This window comes from Myotis brandtii, unplaced genomic scaffold (assembly GCF_000412655.1).
Source record: "Myotis brandtii unplaced genomic scaffold, ASM41265v1 scaffold1663, whole genome shotgun sequence".
In the NCBI taxonomy this organism is placed as follows: domain Eukaryota; kingdom Metazoa; phylum Chordata; class Mammalia; order Chiroptera; family Vespertilionidae; genus Myotis; species Myotis brandtii.
This window is the reverse complement of record NW_005356101.1, coordinates 10,711-29,612: the sequence shown is the minus strand read 5'-3', so window position 1 is coordinate 29,612 and position 18,902 is coordinate 10,711. Positions and strand designations below refer to the sequence as shown.

The 18,902-nt window shown below is 41.1% G+C and overlaps 1 protein-coding gene across 1 annotated transcript in view; it reads right to left on the bottom strand.

Annotated features, from left to right (window-relative positions):
* Positions 1 to 18,902, bottom strand: part of LOC102245195 (ATP-binding cassette sub-family G member 2) — a gene marked incomplete at its 5' end in the record, with an annotated part of 29,483 nt that overhangs the window by 9,733 nt on the left and 848 nt on the right. Inside the window, 7 exons of the mRNA XM_014536846.1 lie at positions 3,630 to 3,712; positions 8,732 to 8,985; positions 9,884 to 9,997; positions 11,446 to 11,588; positions 14,198 to 14,355; positions 16,931 to 17,083; positions 17,961 to 18,075. Of these exons, the coding sequence (XP_014392332.1) occupies positions 3,630 to 3,712; positions 8,732 to 8,985; positions 9,884 to 9,997; positions 11,446 to 11,588; positions 14,198 to 14,355; positions 16,931 to 17,083; positions 17,961 to 18,075 (1,020 nt within the window). The remainder of the gene's footprint in view (positions 1 to 3,629; positions 3,713 to 8,731; positions 8,986 to 9,883; positions 9,998 to 11,445; positions 11,589 to 14,197; positions 14,356 to 16,930; positions 17,084 to 17,960; positions 18,076 to 18,902) is intronic.

The following is an 18,902-nucleotide window of genomic DNA, read 5'->3' as shown; positions in this document are numbered from 1 at the left end:
CAACCAAATGACCAGAATGACCAGTCGCTATTATGTGCACTGACCACCAGGGGGCAGACACTCAATGCAGGAGCTACTCCTTGGTGGTCGCTGCGCTCCCACAGTGGGAGCACCACTCAGCTGACAGACTCTTCCCGGCAGCCCACCGCCCGGTGGCAGCCATTCCCTCAGTAGTCCTGCATGTCCAATCTCTGGAGAACAGGCCAGGCACCGACAGACCAGTGCCACGGCATGATCCCAACAGCGCCACTAGCCTCTTGGAAGTTGGCCTCAGGTACTGCGGCCACTTCCCCTCCCTAGACACTCTGCCTCTAGACTTTTCCAGCCCGTTTTCCCACCCCAGATCCTGAAAGAGCGGCAGCCACCAGCCAGATTTCCAGCTTCCAGTTGGCCCTGCAACCCACTATCTAGATTGGCATGTGCCAATAATTGATTCTATCCTGCTGCTCTTTCTCCTGATTAATAAAGGTAGTAGTCAAGGGGAGATTGCTGATAGCAACCATGACTTCAGTTCAGTCCTGAAGGGTTTTTCCAACAATTGCAACTGAGTTTTACTTCAGTCCCTAGTTTTGTTGTGCCACTAAAAATGTAGACAAACCATAATTGCTTAATGTATAACATCACTTCCTAACAGCCCCTTCACTTTTCAACTTTGGACATTAAGAGGTCAGCATTTAATGGTGATTGTTTAAAAGTACAGTAAATAAAGTTTAAAATTTAAAAACAAAACTGCCTGTCCATTGTACAGATTAGAGTAAAAACAGACAGAGCCTCTCCCTGGGATAATTCATTCCCAAAGAAGAGAAGCAAAGCATTGGCCTCCAGAGAAATTTCAACTGATGAAAATCTGATAGCAAACTTAAGTCAATTAAAATAAATCCAATGTTCTATTTCTCCAGAAACAGCTAAAGCTCTCCTTTATTTATCTGGATTCTTCTTCTAAGATCGTCCATGGCTAGAATTGCAGTGCCTCTTTAAATTACAGTTAAGGACAGGTATCCAAATGCTTTTTTCCAAATGCTTCCCACTGCACAACACAAAAGGTGCAGAGACCCCGATCCTGTGATCCGTTAAAATATGGCATCTGTAAAGGCACAAGCCATTAACTACAAGCCAGTTTGGAAACTGCAGGTAAGAGCACAGCCCTCAGGAAAGGGTAGAGAAAACAATGGCATGGCTCTGAAGAGGAGCTGCCATAATAATCTCATTGTAGAATGACACTATCTGATTCCGTCCAGGAAATATATTTTTTTATTTGAGTGAGAAATTTTTATGCTTTTTCTTTCTTGCATAAACACTCACCCTTTTCTAGACATCAGCATACATTCTACTAAAGCCACTGAAACTTGCGACAATAGCAAAATGGGGATAATACCACCCACCCCTCTGGGCAGGAAGGTGACCTGAGACCATGGGTAGAAAGCAGGGAGCACAGTGCCTGACACAAGGCAGCTCTCGACCCCCAAAGCACAGGGGACTCTGCTGTCTGCAACTCGCTGAACACCTCTACTCACACATGTCATGAGCCCATTGCAAAGTCTTATCATGAAACAATATTTTTAAGGGCACAATGTGACTGGAACTCAGAAAGGTAAACTGAGTAAGTGCTAAGCATGTACCACAACCACACACATGAAGAGCCTAATATCCAAGTAAAAACCAATTTAAAAAGTAAAAGCTAATTTCAGGAACATGGGACCTGACAATAATTCAGATCAATTTGTTTAGTCTTACATCTAATAGTAGTACAATAATGTTCACAATGATTCTGAACTAGTAGGTAGTGAAAATCCCTCTAAATTATGAGAATTTATTTTATTATAAATACTTTTTGTTAAGTATTTTAATGTATTCTAATTCTTTTCTCGTAGTACTCCATATTACATCAAACAAATAAAAAAAATAGAATGGACATTAACTCAGACAGCAAAACTAAAAAATAGATAAATGCCGGGGTCCAGCCCCAGCGGTCCAGGGGTTCCCAAAGGTGTGGACGGAGTCGTCAAAGAATGTTTTCTCTTTAGTCTCCGTGGATCTTCCTGTGCCGGGCTGAGGCCACAGAGAAAGATCCCGAGGCAAACTGAGCCTTTATTTTTATAGTCAGAGGTAAACAAGGTAGTGGTTACCAAAGTTACACTGTTCTTGTGAGTTTTACTTGTTTACACTGTTCTTGTGAGTTTCACTTGTTTTTGTTCTTGCTGCACTTCCCTCAGCCCATTAGCTTCCCAGGTAAGATCTAGGGAGGTCATAAGGTCAAGCCTAATTATGCTTAAGAGGACTGTGCCCTCTAAGCTGGGACTTGTGACTTTGCCAACAGGTCAGTCCGAGGCTTAACCCTATAGCGGCTCCCCACAGATAAACTGGACTAAGAGAAAATTTAAAACTGTATGTATTAAAGGACACTATCAACAGATAACCAACAGAATGGGAGAATATATTTACAAATTTATATCCAGGAAGGGTTAGTAGCCAGATATATAAAGAACTCTTACAGCTCAACAATAAAAACATCCAATTAAAAAATCGGCAAATGGCTTGAGTAAGCATTTTCCCAAAGAAGACATATAAAAGGCCAATAACCACATGAAAAGATGCTCAGCATCACTAATCACTAAGGAAATGCAAATCAAAACCACAACGAGATATCAATTCAACCAATTAGGGTGGCTATTATAATGGGGGAGGAGGGGAAATGACAAAAATAAACAACAACAACAACAAAATAAAATACACACACACACACACACACACACACACACACACACACACAAAAATAACAAGTGTAGACCTGGTTGGGGAGAAATTGAAACACTTGTGCACTGCTGGTAGAAATTCAAAATAGTGCAGCTGCTACAGAAAAGAGTATGGCAGTTCCTCAAAAAAATTAATAGAATTATGAAATGACCTAATAACTCCACTTCTGGGTATATATCCAAAAGAACTGAAAGCAGAGACTCAAACAGATATTTACTTATACACCCATGTTCATAGTAAAATTATTCACAACAGCCAAAAGGTAGAAACAGTCCATGTCTCCATGGACAGATAAATGAATAAACAAAATGTGGTGAATAAAACAAGTAAACAAAATATTACAAAGGTATATTATTCAGCCTTTAAAAGGAAGAAATTGTGACATAGGCTACAGCATGGATTAACCTTGAAGATATTATGCCAAGGGAAATAAGCCAATCACCAAGGACAAATACTGTATGACACACTTATATGAGATACCTACAATCGTCAAATTCAGAGACAGAAAGTAAAATGGTGGTTCCCAAGGCTGAAAAGGGGGGTGGTACGGAATTGTTCAATGAGTGCAGAGATTCACTTTGGGAATGTGGAAAAAATGTTCTGGAGTTGGTTGGTGGTGATTGCACAACAATGTGAATGAAATGAATGTCACTGAATTGCACGCCTAAAGCTGGACAAGAGGGTAAACTTTATGTTCTGTATATTTTACCACTATATAGAGAGGAAAATTAAGCCTCCACACAACTTTCAATTCACTGACTTAATCTATTTGTCAGTTCATCTTGTATTTGTCTGAAAAGCAAATTCGTAATGGAGTTTCATTACCTTGGAATAAGTAATAGCACTTTCTAAAACCAAGATCCGGATGTACTTACCTGTTTTGGATTCCTGTAGGGTCATTTTTTAGATCATAGAAAATGGCACCTATGACCAGTCCCAGGATAATTGTTACGATTACCTTTCCAAAATGAGAAAAGAGTTTCAATTAAAGGTAAAAAACTTAGCACACCATTTATTATTACAAATGTATATGGCTACATAAGCAACTCACTCCATTGAGATAGACACTTTAAATGGCTTGACCAAAATCCTTGGGAAAATATAAAACAGTAGATGTTATTAGACAGCCTTCTAAACTAAAATAAAAATAATATCTGTTGTTGGGGAGACTGAAAGAGAAGGAAGTAGGCTATTGGAAAAGCTAGATTCCTCTGGGGGCTTCCAGGCACTGCCAGTTCAGGGGCCAGTTCAAGCTGCTGGGCCTGGGAATGCCACAGAGACCAGAGAACAGCGCAAGCATCTAGCAAATGGTTCGGGAAGGAAAATAAAATTCAAGTGGCTAAGAGTTCTGGCCTGAACTCTCAACTTTTGTACTAGAGAACATTCATTGTTTTATAATATTTCAAGAGGTTTAAGTGAAAACAGGATATCTTTATTCTTAACATTAAAAGCAAATATAACCTTTAAAGCACACATAGCAACATTTCTAACAATGGGATTTTGCTCCATTAGGAAGTAGGGGTAAGTGGGGAACCGCCTTTCCTACCCAGGGGAGTCTCCATCCTGCATGGAAAAATGCATTGTCACTGTCAACAAGGCCCTCAGCCAGCTTTCTCTGAGGGCACCGAGTGCTTCCATTACCCATTCTCTGGTCACTGCTTCTCCAGCAACCACAGCCCTTAGGGCCCACAGCTCGCAGTGTAGAACTCAGCTGCTGATTCTTTCCCACTCTTTCTACCTTCTCTTAGTCCCTTTGATGAGTCCTAAGAAGACTGGATAAACATCACTGCTGTTCTTAAGACTGAAAAAAATGTCTCATAAGGACACTTCTATAAGCAAAGGGTAAAGGGTTTTTTATAATATAATTTACTTGAGGATATTCTACTTATTGTGCTTTAAAATTATATTAAATATAAAAGATAAGAAAGTCATCAAAAGAACATATCCCAGTAGGTATCTTGAAACCTTCCAAGTAAAAAACAAACAAAACAAAACAAAAACACCTCAGTCCTACATCTGTGCAATGCTATCAGACTTGAAGTAACTTGCCAAGCACACTCTAGGTGTGGAGCAAACCAAGTTGGAGAACAGGACCAGGATCTGTGAAGGCTGATTTGTGAAGACCACAGTCTAGAAAGAATATGGTTAGAGATGGCCTTTAAAAATTCCATTGCTAATAAGAAATTTGACTAAACTATTTTACCCTGTCATATTTTTTTAAATATATTTTATTGATTTTTTACAGAGAGGAAGGGAGAGAGATAGAGAGTTAGAAACATCGATGAGAGAGAAACATCGATCAGCTGCTTCCTGCACATCTCCCACTGGGGATGTGCTCGCAACCCAGGTACATGCCCTTGACCGGAATCGAACCCGGGACCCTTCAGTCCGCAGGCCGACGCTCTATCCACTGAGCCAAACTGGTTTCGGCAACCCTGGCATATTTTAATTACCCTCAGAAAATACTGTACTTCATGTCAACAGATCACGCTTCCGAAAGAGGTGATGATGACATCACCAACACGTATGCATGAGCATGCATACAAGTCTATAGTTTCACACAGTGCTACTTTAAGAATATTCTGACTTTTAAACTGGCCACTCCACATGCTTTGTTTCTTTTGCATTCAAACTTGATATTTTATACTAACAGATGATCAATATTATCATTAGGATGTTTTCTATCTTTTATATTTAATATAATTTTAAAGCATCTACATGATTCATTCTTGAGTTAAGAAAAAGAAAACAGAGTAAACATGTTGCACTATGAAACACACAAAGACCCTGTCTGCGTATCTGTGTATCTGGCCTCTATTTTGTATAGAAAAATAAATCCCCCACATGTGTGATTCCATCTTTGTTCAAATGTATTTACCAACATTTCTCAAGGTAAGCTCTGAGGGATGTTTATGGCCAAAACTAATCCAAAGTCAAATATTTAATATGCTTATAGAAATAATGAATCTCCAAGAGATATGGTAATGTTTTTCAAATCGGTTTGATCAGAAAAAACTTGGCATATTAAATGAATATTAAATCTTCTTATACAGACAATTTATTCAGTCCAAGATCTTCCAAATACAACCTCTGGTTGAATGTATTATCAGAGGCAAAGTCTGAATAGTTTAAATGACTAGTTCAAACCTAAGTACAGCTGCAAAACTGTTATAAGATTTATCAGCAGGAGGCCATAAAACATTTTTATAGCTACATGTTCAAACACTTAGAGAAGCAAATGACATACATGCAAGTTTAAAACCCAAAACTAGGGGTCAGAGAGCTAATTTCTGTTCAGTCCATGAGATGACAGCAGTTTTTGCCATTTTTAAAAAATATATTTTTACTAGAGGCCCTATGCACGAAATTTGTGCAAGGGGCTCAGCCTGGCAGCCACGGTGGCTGCCTCGGCCCTCGCAGCCCTGGCTTTGTTGGGAAGGTTAGCATATTATGCTTTTATTATTATAGATTGATTTCAGAGAGGAAGGGAGAGGGGAAAGATAGAAACATCAATGAGAGAGAATCATTGATTGGGTTCCTCCTGCACGCCCCCCACTGGGGATTGAGCCTGAAACCCAAGCTCTTGACTGGAATCGAACCCAGGACCCTTTAGTACACAGGCAGATGCTCTATCTGCTCAGCGAAACCAGCTAGAGCTTTACCATTTTTTTAATTGTTAAAGAGAGAAAAATATTTTTGACACATAAAGTTTATAGAAAATTCAAATCTCAATATCTACGAATAGTTTAATTGGAGCACAGCCATTCTCACTTGTTTATGAATTATTATGGCTGCTTTCTCCCTAAAATGGCAGTTGACTTCATGACACAAAGACCACATGGCCTGCAAAGCCTAAAACATTCAGTATTTCATCCTTATAAAAAAGTTTGCCTACTCCTGCCCTAAGCTAATATTCCAGTATTCACAAATCTGAACAAAAGCTGTCTGAACAAGGGCTGTACCTCCCCTCCAGTCAGATGCTCAGAGATGCAAGGTTCTATGCTTATTCTATTATTCTATTATTGCCAGGGCTCTGAACATTGTTAGAATTTCTTTTGTGGAACTGAGTTCACTGAGGAGGCAAATAGGCTGAGCCTGTGACCTGGAGGTACTAGGCCTGGGGTCTGCAGCTGAAGGGAGCCCAGCACCAGAAGATGCGGAATCGTGGTGTAGCAGAAATAGCTCCACACTCCAATCACACCCTGCCCAGAGCTGCCATATATATGACTTGGACAAGACACCTTAAAAACACTTTTAGAGGCAAGAGAAATTGAAGTTGTTTTCCAAGTAAAAAAAAAATATGATGCGTAAATCACACTAAAGAATGAACTCCATTACAGCGTCTCACTGTTGACCATTGAGTAATCAGGTTGACCTGATTCACCAGACTTGTTTCCAAATGACATCAAATCCACTCTAAAAGAGTAGACATTTACACTTGGTTGATAGTACACAAAAGTGCTCATGTTCTGACAGAAGTGCGCAAGAACAAAAATGCCTGGAGCAATTAGCAGTACATCTCAGAGAGGGACCGAGGCTCTCGGTATTAATACTTAAAGGGCAACAGTACTGAAGTAGGAAAATTATGATGCATGTGGTAAATAGTCAATAATGGTTCATAACAGCCAGCTATGTGTCATCTGTAGGCAGTCAACAGAAATTCCATAATGGGTAATAAAATTAACAGAAATAGTTATCTAAAATCATTTTCTTAGAGAAAAACTAGAAATTCTAGGGTTTTATATGACAGTGGATTTAAGAATAACAAAAACCATAAAGGAGTAATAATCAACAACTATCAACAGCACCAGCCCAAAGACGAAAAGAACATTATTTCATCTTAATAAAGAGAAATTTAATCTGACAATGAATAGCCTTATTTAGCGGAAGTCAAGTTTGCTTACTACCTTTGCATTCATTGCAAAACAATTTAGGTGTCTAGTGCTCTCCTAGAATAGAATCCCTAAATGCAGGTGAGTGATAAGGAACAGCATTTGGCTTTGGCCAGTGTGGCTCAGTTGGTTGAAGTGTTGTCCTGTGAAGTGAAGGGTTGGTGGTTCGATTCCCAGTTAGGGCACATACTCAGGTGGCTGTTTCCATTCCTGGTTGACACATCCGGAGGCAACCTATCAATGTTTCTCTCTCATCTCTCTCTCTCTCTCTCTCTCTCTCTCTCTCTCTCTTTCTCTCTCTATAGACCCTCTAGACCTCAGGTGAGGATTGAAATATATATATAAATAAAAATAATGAGCAGCGTTTGCACACAGGCTCTCCTCTCAGACAGCGGTGGCCCCTCCCACACTCAGGTGCACTCACTGACATCCAGGTGAAGGCTTCCCTGATCACCTGATTTAAAATGCAAACCAACCCCTCTCCCCTCTCTCTCCTTCCCCCTCTCCTTTCCTTCTCTTCCTTTCTCCACTTACCTGCTTAGACTTCCTCCATGGCCCACTCTTCCCTCTGCCATGCTATATATTTTATTTCTGTATGAGTTTAACAGCTGTCTCTCCTCAAAAGAAAGTATGCTCCAGGAGCACAGGGATTTTATTTTTACCCATTTTGCTCAATACTGTGTACAAGCTCCCAAATGCTGCACATGATCGATAAAAACTTGTTGACTAAATCAGGAAATGAATGTGTGCAGCTACCAGGAAACCACAAATGTGGCTAAACAATTCCTTTACTTCACCATTTTGTGGGGCTGGGGGGGGGGGGAGGAGGGGGGTTACAAAGATGACCTCTTATAGCTTGTCTATATCAACAAAATATCTGAATTAGGTAGTCAAAAAAAAAACACACTAAAAAAAAGTTATCCACAGTTAAAAACTTAACTGTGCTTTGTTTATTCTATTGACTATTATGGAGCAAGGTGGAAGTGTGGGGCAGAAGAAAAGTATAATCTGCAATAGACTATATCAGAATCTAATTCCCCACATGAGTATTTCACAGCATAATTAGAAGAATCTGTCTAGGTTACCTGAGCTATGGAGGCCTGGGGATTACCCAGTAAGTTTTTGAAGGAGCGCTTGGAAATCCATCTGAGTTGATGACAGAAGGAGGTGGCATAGGTGATCTCCTTGAAGGCTACGCTCTTCTTCTTCTGTTTCTGACCCCCTGAGAGTTGATCTAACTCAACTTTCGTTTCTCTGAAGAAGGCGGAGTTGACATAAAACTCAGCTAGTTTTTCTATGAGTGGCTTATCTCTCTTGGAAGGCTCTTCAGTCTCCTTGACTTGGAATAAAAATGGACAGGGAGAAACATTAACAAAATAACTGATTTAGCCCATTTTTCTGGAATCCATTTCTTGGATTTTTCCCTAACACCTTAATTATAAGTTTAAATATAAAAATTATTAGACCTGTCACTGCTTTACACATTAGAAAAACAGTTAATTGCCAGACTACTTTCATAAACTTATAGATAGAGCAAACCCACTGATAACTATAATATTTGTATTCTGATTGTTTTAAAATAAAAATCTTACCACAGAGAGCTATATTTCTTAATATAAAACCTGGTCCTTGCTTTCTACTATGTGCAAATGCATAAGTAGCTAAGTTTCTTCTTTCAAAACAATGTATTAAAAATGAGCTTATTTTTTATGAAAACTCCCCTTAGAACTGACACTATCATATCACAGCACTCATGGGCAACAAAATCTGTGTTGACTGATGCTAAAGACTGAATACATGTGTTCCCCCAAAATTTATATGCTGAAACTCTATTCCAAATGTGATGTTATTTGAAGGTGGGGACTTTGAGGAGTGGTTACGTCATGAGGGTGGAGCCCTCCTGAATGAGATTAGTGCCCTTTTAAAAGAGTCCCCTCTCCACTTCCACCAGGCAAGGAGACGGTAGTCCAGCTATTAACCAGGCCCTGGGGCCCCAACAGACAACAATCTCTTAGCACCTGAACTGTGAGAAATAAATGACTATTGTTTAAGCCACCTGGCCTGTGGTATTCTTGTTACAACAGCTCAAATGGATTAAGACAACTGGTATCAGAGAGCATCATTAAATTTATATGTTATATAAATTCACAAAACTACATTTCAATGAGCTGCCATACTGCTGAACTTCAAGCAGTTCAATTAGGCAATAATCTGTGACTCTTGACAGATTCACATACCTTCACCATCTTCGACCTCTCTGTTTAATACCACAGCAGAGGAGTCTCCATTAATGACATCCAGGAAGAAGTCTGCAGGGTTATTATAGGGCTCACAGTGGTGACCTACAGAAGAAGGCAACCCAGGCAAACAAGAAAAACAATATATATGTTAAAAAAAAAACTGCAACTTGGACTAATGCTCCTTAAAACAAGGCAACATGCAACGGCAACTAAGGCACGGCAGGATTGTGCTTGGGAGAAGCCAAGAGTATGTTCTGCTCTCTGGGATCAGCTAGTGACTACCTCAATGCCAGTACCCACTTTAGCAATGACTGCTTCTCCACCTACTGAATTCAGGTCCAAATTATTACCCCCTATGCTGCTATAGTTCCAGCAAAGAGAACAAATCACCAGAGCAGCACTGTCAAGAGGACGTGCCCAGCATGGCACACCTGAACGCTTTACCTTCACTTCTTGTGCCTGTTCTTCTGAGCTCCACTTGGCCTATAGTCTTCTCTTAGATTCATCTCCCCTACAATCCCCAAAGCAAGTATCCTTGATTTTAAGTAACAGAGATTATACAAGAACAATTTTTAAAAGATAGCTAGGGAATATTTAAAACTATAGTTAGGGTCATAGAGCATCATCTACAATAATATCAAATATCTCTAAAATGAAGCAGATTGCATGAGTCATAAAAAAGTAATTATAGCCTGCCCAGCATTGCTCAGTGGTTGAGCATCGACATATGAACCAGGAGGTCATGGTTTGATTCCTGGTCAGGGCATAGGCCTGGGTTGCAGGCTCGACCCCCAGTTGTGGGGCAGCCAATCAATGATTCTCTCTCATCATTGATGTTTCTATCTCTCTCTCCCCCTCTCCCTTCCTCTCTGAAATCAATAAAAATATTTTTTTAAAAATAAAATAATAATAATAATTATACCTTGTCATCTGAAATAGAACCAGGCAACCCAGAACTGTCAGAAATATTGGTCCATTAAAGTAAGACTCAGAAGTAGTCATTCTATTGACTGGTAAGTCACTCATATCCACTCAAGGACTAAATCTTCAATCAAATGTTACTACAAAATTAAGCAGCATCTCCATAAATCCTCATAAAGGCAGACCAACATCCCATGCGGGGGGAAAATGATACAGCTTGATCTATTATATATATAGTTAAGAAGACAAATGATTTGGGGGGAAAGGGCGGTATTAGGCCTTTTCAAAAATGTTCAGTTAGACTAATAACTGACTATGAGGCTAACATATTGAACTGTTAGGAAAGGGGCACTAGAGCTGGTAAGCAGAACAGTGTAGGCTCAGTAGAAGTAGTCCTACACATACACAAAGTATGCATGCATATTCAAACAGGACAAAAAAGAGACCTAAATGATAAGCCAGCAGTGCAAAATGAAGACAAATTCTAGCACCAAACTGACCAAAATGGTCTGGAGTGGTGGAAACCATGTTATCTCTACTCAATCATCAAGCAGCACTCTGACCACCTCTCCGCTCTCTTTCAGGATTCTATTAAGGAAGGATCTCACTGCATGAAAAGGTGACCCCAGCTGATGATGCAAAGTATCCCAAGGCCTCCTGAGCAGGCCCATGGAACATCATTTTTCCTGAGGCCAATAAGGTGAGGCTATCAAACAACTTGAAAATGGAATAACGAGGCTGATGAATGGAGAAGATGATGGTTCGTCCATGTTTAGACATCCTAAGGTAAAAGTGAGAAAATAATGAGTCATTCAACATCTGAATCAAAAAAAAAGTTATTCCTACCTTTAGCTAATTTCTTCCTGGTTCAACTTGATTTTCTCTTACTAACATCATATCTCATATTATCTCTCTGATAGTTAAGGGATCTATATTCAACCCTGTTATGAAAGACTAAAGTTTCCTTTTTTTCTTTTCTTTTTGTTGTTTTTTTTTTTTTTTGGCTATGTACATAGGGTGCTTTATTCTCCAGAGCGATACATGCTACAGTGGGTTGGGCTTGCACCGATGTCCCCATATGTACAGAACGGAGTAAAGTGGGTCTCTGACAAGTCTGATTTGCCTTGATGTGGAAAGGCAGATGGGGAGGATGGAACCAGGGATGTGTTCAGTCCTGTGCTGGTTCCAGTCTGGACTGCAGGGTCTAGACAGCATCCCAGGTGGTCACTTCCAGGAAGGGGATGCTGCCGGGCTTGGAGGGTCTTCTGTTCCATGTCTTCTCCTGGGCGTCTGTATCTCCCCATCCCAGGCAGTTGCTCCTGGTGCAGGCAGGGTTAATCCAGCCATCCTCCATTTCACCAGCTCTACATGTTCTGGGTTCATGGGACTAGAGCTGTGGTCGCTCAGTGCTGTAGCTCCCTCATCTCCCTTACTTTCTAATGATGGGTCCGGCAAATAAAGCCCCAGGGCCTGTATCTGATCCTGGATATCAGCAACTACATCTTCTCTATCCCCTGCTGGTGCCAGCTCCACCTCCTGTGGTTCAGGATCTTGGTTTAGGGGCTGGTAGGAGTAGCCAGCTGGGCCAGTCCTGGTTTCTTCCGGCTTTTCCTCAGGCTCCTCACTGCTCCTAACTCCAGTGCTTTCTGTAGGGCCCTGGTGCAGCCCTAGTTCCTCAGTAGGGAAGATATGCTCAGGGCTCGGGGTCTCCCCCTAGAACTACTGCGGCCACCCAGGCAGGGTCCACTCAGAGTCCACAACCGAAGCCCCACCTTCACTCAAGACTAAAGTTTCTTAAAGTGTGTCCCATGAATGATCTAGAATCCACTAGAGCATTAAAACTACAGATTCCTGGACAGTCTTCCCAGACCTATTGGATCTATGGAATCCATATTTTTAACAAGCACCCAGGTAACTTGTAAGTATGTTCCAGTATGACAGCTTATTATGGACTAAATATTAAAACAATGGTTGTATGTCCTTGTTTCTATAGAAATTGGTGTTCATTCTTCTGTCCTAATAGTAAAATTAACATTACTGAATACTTACTATACCTTTTTAAATATTTATAGATAACCTCATCTGAACTTTCACAATATTGTTATGAGACAATAAGGCAGTACTGATAGTACCAATAGTCTTATAAACTTCCTTTTACAGATAAAGTCTAGAGGGTTAAGCAACTGGCCCAAGGTGTCACACTTGATAAGGGGCAGGGCTGGGATTTGTTGGCCCATGGCCAAAACACTGCTAAACAACCTTTACACAGGATTTATTACTTATGTGTCAAAGAAACAAAGGCCAAAAGTACTATTCAAAAACTATCATAAGTAAAAGTATTTTATTAATAGAACTAGAGGCCTGGCACACGAAATTCATGCATGGGTATAGTCCCTAGGTCTGGCCTGAGATCAGGGCCATCTTCCCCGGCTGCCAGAAGCCGGCCCGACCCCCCCACCCCCACCCCCAGTTCCCTGTTTGCCATTGGGAAATCGGAGCATACTGGCGGGGAGGAGGGACCGAAAGGTTGGCCATTCCTGCCCGCTTACTGGCCCCGCCCCCACCATGGGTCGCCCTCTGTGTGTGGGGTGACCAGCAAGGTGGGAGCCTTAGCCTGGCGCCACCCACCCCCTGCCACTACCCACCCCTGGTTCCCCATTCGCCATCGGGCGATGGGAGCCTGCAGGCCAGGGGAAGGGACCGAGAGGTGGTCAGTGCACCTCATAGTAACTGGTTGAGTGGTCATTCTGGTCATTCTGCCATTAGGGTCAATTTGCATATTACCCTTTTATTATATAGAATCATTTCAATTGGAGCATTTTCTGAGTACCTACTATATGCTAGCAGTGTGTACAAGTTTGTTCTGTCTCAAAAAGGATCAGGTCAGTAAATCAATCTTATGTCATTCTCAATAATCACACCCCATGTCCACTTCATGAGCCAATCCTGTTGGTTCTATCTTGAAAATAAATCTAGAATCCACACACTTCTTACCACCTCACCCCTTCCATCCTAGTCAAACATCCTAGTCAAGGCCACTGCTTGCCTCAGGGCCACTGGCTGTTCCCGCCAATGAGAACTCTCTTCCTCAGATCTCCAGATCTCACTCACAGCTCACATGGTACATCAGTGAGGTCTTCCCTGACCATCCTGCTATGTAATATGGCATCTCCTTCCTCCGCCATATCAGCCTTCCCTATATTCTTACCCTGCTTCATTTTTCTTGAAACACTTATATTTGCTAATTGACTGTTCCCCTCCAACAAAGAGGGGAGAAATGTTCTTTTGTTGTGCTCATTGCTGAATCCCCTGCACCAAGATTAATACCTGATACATAGCAGGGCATCAGATATTGGATGAATGTAAGAACAATGTTCCCATAGCGCTTACCTCTTCAGGAGCAAAAGGACAGCATTAGCTGTGCTTGAGTCTAGGCCAGTTGTGGGCTCATCCAGGAACAAGATGGATGGATTGGTAATAAGCTCCATTCCAATACTAGTCCTTTTTCTTTCTCCTCCAGACACACCACGAGTAAACTGAGTTCCAACCTAACACACAAATGTTATCATTATTAACAAAAACAACCACAGGCATTATTGTTTTTAAGCTGCTAACATGTGCCAACCCTTTAAGAGGCACTTTGTCTCGCGTCCTCATATATTCTGAACTGCAAGTAAATGAGTATCTTGGAGAAGAGGTAGGTTTCTGTTTAATTAGACAAGTAAACTGAGGCTCAGGTCAAAGCAGGTTCCTGGCTAAGCCAGATATGAAACCCATGCTTTCAACAGTTCTATATGTTCCTTTTCAAGTCCAATATTTAGTTTTAAGATCAGAAGTTAGAATTTAAAGCCATGGCCCTGACACAGTGAAAGCACAATCCACAAAGGATTATAAAGATAGGAGATGAATAGGTGACAGCATCTATAATATATTAGTCTCCTTACACCCCTCCCTTTCTCCCCCACCAAAAAAAGTCCTCCAGTGGACTAAAAAACTAGGCCTTGGCAGCTAATGTGGATGGTCACTTTCTATCATCCACATTAACACCTCTGAAATCACCATAAGGCCTCCCAAATTGACCCTATCTATACTCTAACACACCACATAATTCCTGACTCATTCTTTCAGACAAATTCAGAGGCAGAATATTCTACAGGTGATTGGCGCAATCTTTTCAACCAGTCAGTGTCACTGTGTGTGGTGGAGAAGCAGGAAGGGTTAGGTGAGGCAGGAGGTGGGAAACAACTCTTATAGTAAAAGTCTCCAAAGAGATAATAATCACATGCTACTCATGCCTTTGATTATATCCTATTAAAAATTGAGCTATAAAATACATTTTAAAATAACTGGAAAAATATGGGATCTACATAGTTGATATTAAGATTTTAATTATGTTAGTTGATAATGGTATTGCAGTAACATAGGCAAATGTCCTTTTTAAAAAGATGCATAGCCTGGCCAGAGTGGCTCAGCTGGTTGGAGCACAGTCCTGTGCACCAAAGCAATGCAAATTTTAATCCAGTCAGGGCACGTACTGAAGGCAACCAATCAATGTTTTCTCTCACATTGATGTTGCTTTCTCTCTCTCTCTCTCTCTCTCTCTCTCTCTCTCTCTTTCCCCCTCCCTCCCTCCTTCCCTCCTTCTCTCTCTCTAAGAATGTCCTTGGGTGAGGATTAAAAATAAATAAGTAAATAAATTAAGCATAATAAGAACTCAGGGGTGAAATGTGACATTTATAACTGTCTTTAAAATATTTCAGAAATAAAAAACTAAACCCATTCCTGAAAAAGGATGTTAACAACTGGGAAATCCAGTATATTAATTACACTGCAATCATGTCGTAACTATAGCAATCAGACTATTCTCTCTATATTTCTGTTGTGTTTAAAATTTCATAAAAATTGAAACATTTTTATGTATTATTTCAGTCAATTTGATAAATTTATTCTAAGGGAGAGAACAACTGCCTTCAACTTATTTTGCCTAGAAATCCAGGCAAGGAACTCAGGTGACGATGGCCTAACGGTAAAGGCAGGAAAGCACCTTACTGGAAAGAAAGAGCCCCAAAAAAGTGAACCCAATCACTCATAAAACAAAAATAAGTGGTACATGGTAGCAGCTCAGACTTATTCTTCCAAAATACACTTTTGGAAGACTGAAAGCATCAGATGAAGCAGCAGCCAGCAGAATACCCCACCTTCATGCATGACCTCTCAGTAAGGGATAGCGCAGGGGGGCTGAACTAGAGCCATGACAGCCTGAAAAGCTCATCTTCACCCAAAGCATTGATGTCTTCCAACCAGTCTTCCATGTTTACTCAACTGTATGTAAATCATTCCCTCCCTCATCTCATTCCTCCTTCCTGATTCTGCACAACCCACACAGGGAGCTACTTCTGTCTCTCTTGCCCACAACTGTTACCTATAAAACCCAAGGGAGCCCAGCACATGACAGTGTGTAAGTAACCCTGGCAGAAGGAAGGGAGAGAGGAGGAGAGGGGGGAGGGATGGGAGATAATGTGTCCTAAGAAAGGCTTTAGGAAAATAAGTTGGCTGCTACACCAATTAGAAATAAACACTAATTTGACTGAAAATAATTTTGGGAGCCAAATTACAGCAAAGTGAAACATATAGAGCAAGAACCCTGGGATTTTAGTCATTTATGAATTCTAGAAATATACCTTCAAAGCAACAGAACAAAGTTCCTGGAGGAAGAGAGGAAGAATAGCTTAAAAAAAAAACAAAAAAAACAAAGAGGGAAAAGAAAACAAAACAATGAAAGTTAGTGAACAGACGCTGAATGAGACAGGACTTACACAGTTAGTGTGGGGGAGGAGCAAGCACTGTCATCACAGGGAGGGGACATGTAGTCTTTGCAAGAACACTTTTACCTACCAGCCCACAGGACCATACTTTCCTCCAGGATTCAATCATTTTTAAATTTCCTTTTCCTGATTAATATCCACCTTCATATTATGTAACTAGTCACTTTTCTCATCATTACAGAAAGCAGCCACTTTTAACCACACACATTATAGAAAACTTCTGAATAAGAGTAACACTACCCACACAGGGGAGGGTCCTACTTGCTGGCAATGACCCCATCAGTTGTGTCCTCATTACCTTGGAATCTGCCACTTTAGCCAGACCTAACTCTTGAATGACCATGTTTATCCGTTCATTTTTTTCATGATTCTTCATAGTTGATGGAAGGCGAAGAGCTGCTGAGAACTGTAAATTTTCTCTCACTGTCAGAGTTCCCATCACAACATCATCCTGAAGGCAAAACAAGACATATCAGGTCTTTTCTAGTACCACCAGTCTTCAGTATATATAGGGTGTCCCAAAATTCACGCAAGATTTTCAATTCAATTCAATTGCAAATCTTGCGTAAATTTTGGGACACCCTATACAACTTAATCCACAAGAATAACATACCTGAGGGAAAGTTCTAGCCAATGATAAACTTGTAATTACACAAATTATACCAATAACTCCATATTCAGATAGCTGCAACCCTGATGGAATAATTCTCATTCCCTTTCTGCACACCCAAATAGAACAGAGGTAATTATGATTACTACTAGCAGACATTTCCAGACTGCTTTATAGAAGGCTTTGACAAAATATATTTCTAAGTTAGGACAGGGAGAGAGGGGAAGGTAGGAAAAAAAGTAAAACGGTAGAGTCTTTTGGGAATATGACAACTAGAATTGATATGGTTGAACTTATAGGAGTCATATTCTAGATTCTCCTTACCTTTTCATTTAACATTATTTTATAGCTTATGGGAGATTACAAATAGCTGGCATAAAGAAAGTTGGTTCTATGCTCATATTGTGTAGGCCAAGGGTCCTCAAACTACGGCCCGTGGGCCACATGCAAATACAAATATTGTATTTGTTCCCGTTTTGTTTTTTTACTTCAAAATAAGATATGTGCAGTGTGCATAGGAATTTGTTCATAGTTTTTTTTAAAACTATAGTCCAGCCTTCCAACGATCTGAGGGACAGTGAACTGGCCCCCTGTTTAAAAAGTTTGAGGACCCCTGGTGTAGGCAGTGGGAAGCACACTGAGCAGTGGGACCAGGAGACCTGACCAAGGCACTTGTCCAGACAGAAGAAATCTAAAAGGGAAATCCACAAATACTTACTTGTACCACATAACCTGAGTTGCATTTGAAATTGGCAGTTTGAGGTGCTCCATTTATCAAAACATCTCCAGATAATCCCTTTGGATCTTTCCTTGCAGCTAAGATATCTAACAACCTATAAAAGGACATATATGGTGAGTTTTTTCTCTCCAATTCAGTCTATATCTCTCAGCTATTCTGAATGCAAATTCCACTCAAGTTAGAAAATGAACTGATCAAGAAAATCTAGGGTTCAACTATAATTATATAATTTTTAAATTCTCAACTTCCATTTGTTTACTCTATCTAATCTAATAAAAGAGAAACATGCAAATTGACTGCACCTCCGCTACGCCCCAAGCCACGCCCACCAGCCAATCAGAGCGACTATATGCAAATTAACCCAACCAAGATGGTGGCTGGCAGCCGCAGAGCTGGAGTAAGCAGGAGGCTTGGTTGCCCCGGTGATGGAGGAAGCCAAGCTTCCTGCCTGCCCTGGCTGGCTGTGGCCTCCACTCAAGGCAACAAAGTTTCAATTATAGAAGATAAATAAATCCCAAATACCTGCTTCCAACCAGCCTCCACTGGGAGCTTGGGTGGCTGGGGGCGGTGACCAGCCTGCAAACAGCCATCAGCCCCTCGCCCAGGATGGCCACACCCTCATGGGGTGAGGGTCTCCGCTGGGGGGCTTAGCCAGCCTGCAAACAGCCATCAGCCACTCACCCAGGCTGGCCAGGCACCCCAGTGGGACCCTCACCCTGATCCGGGACACCCTTCAGGGCAAACCAGCCAGCCCCCACCCATGCACCAGGCCTCTATCCTATATAATAAAAGGGTAATATGCAAATTGACCCTAACAGCAGAGCAACTGGGAATCACTGGTCAGTATGATGCACACTGACCACCAGAGGGCAGATGCTCAATGCAGGAGCTGCCCTCTGGTGGTCAGTGTGCTCCCACAGG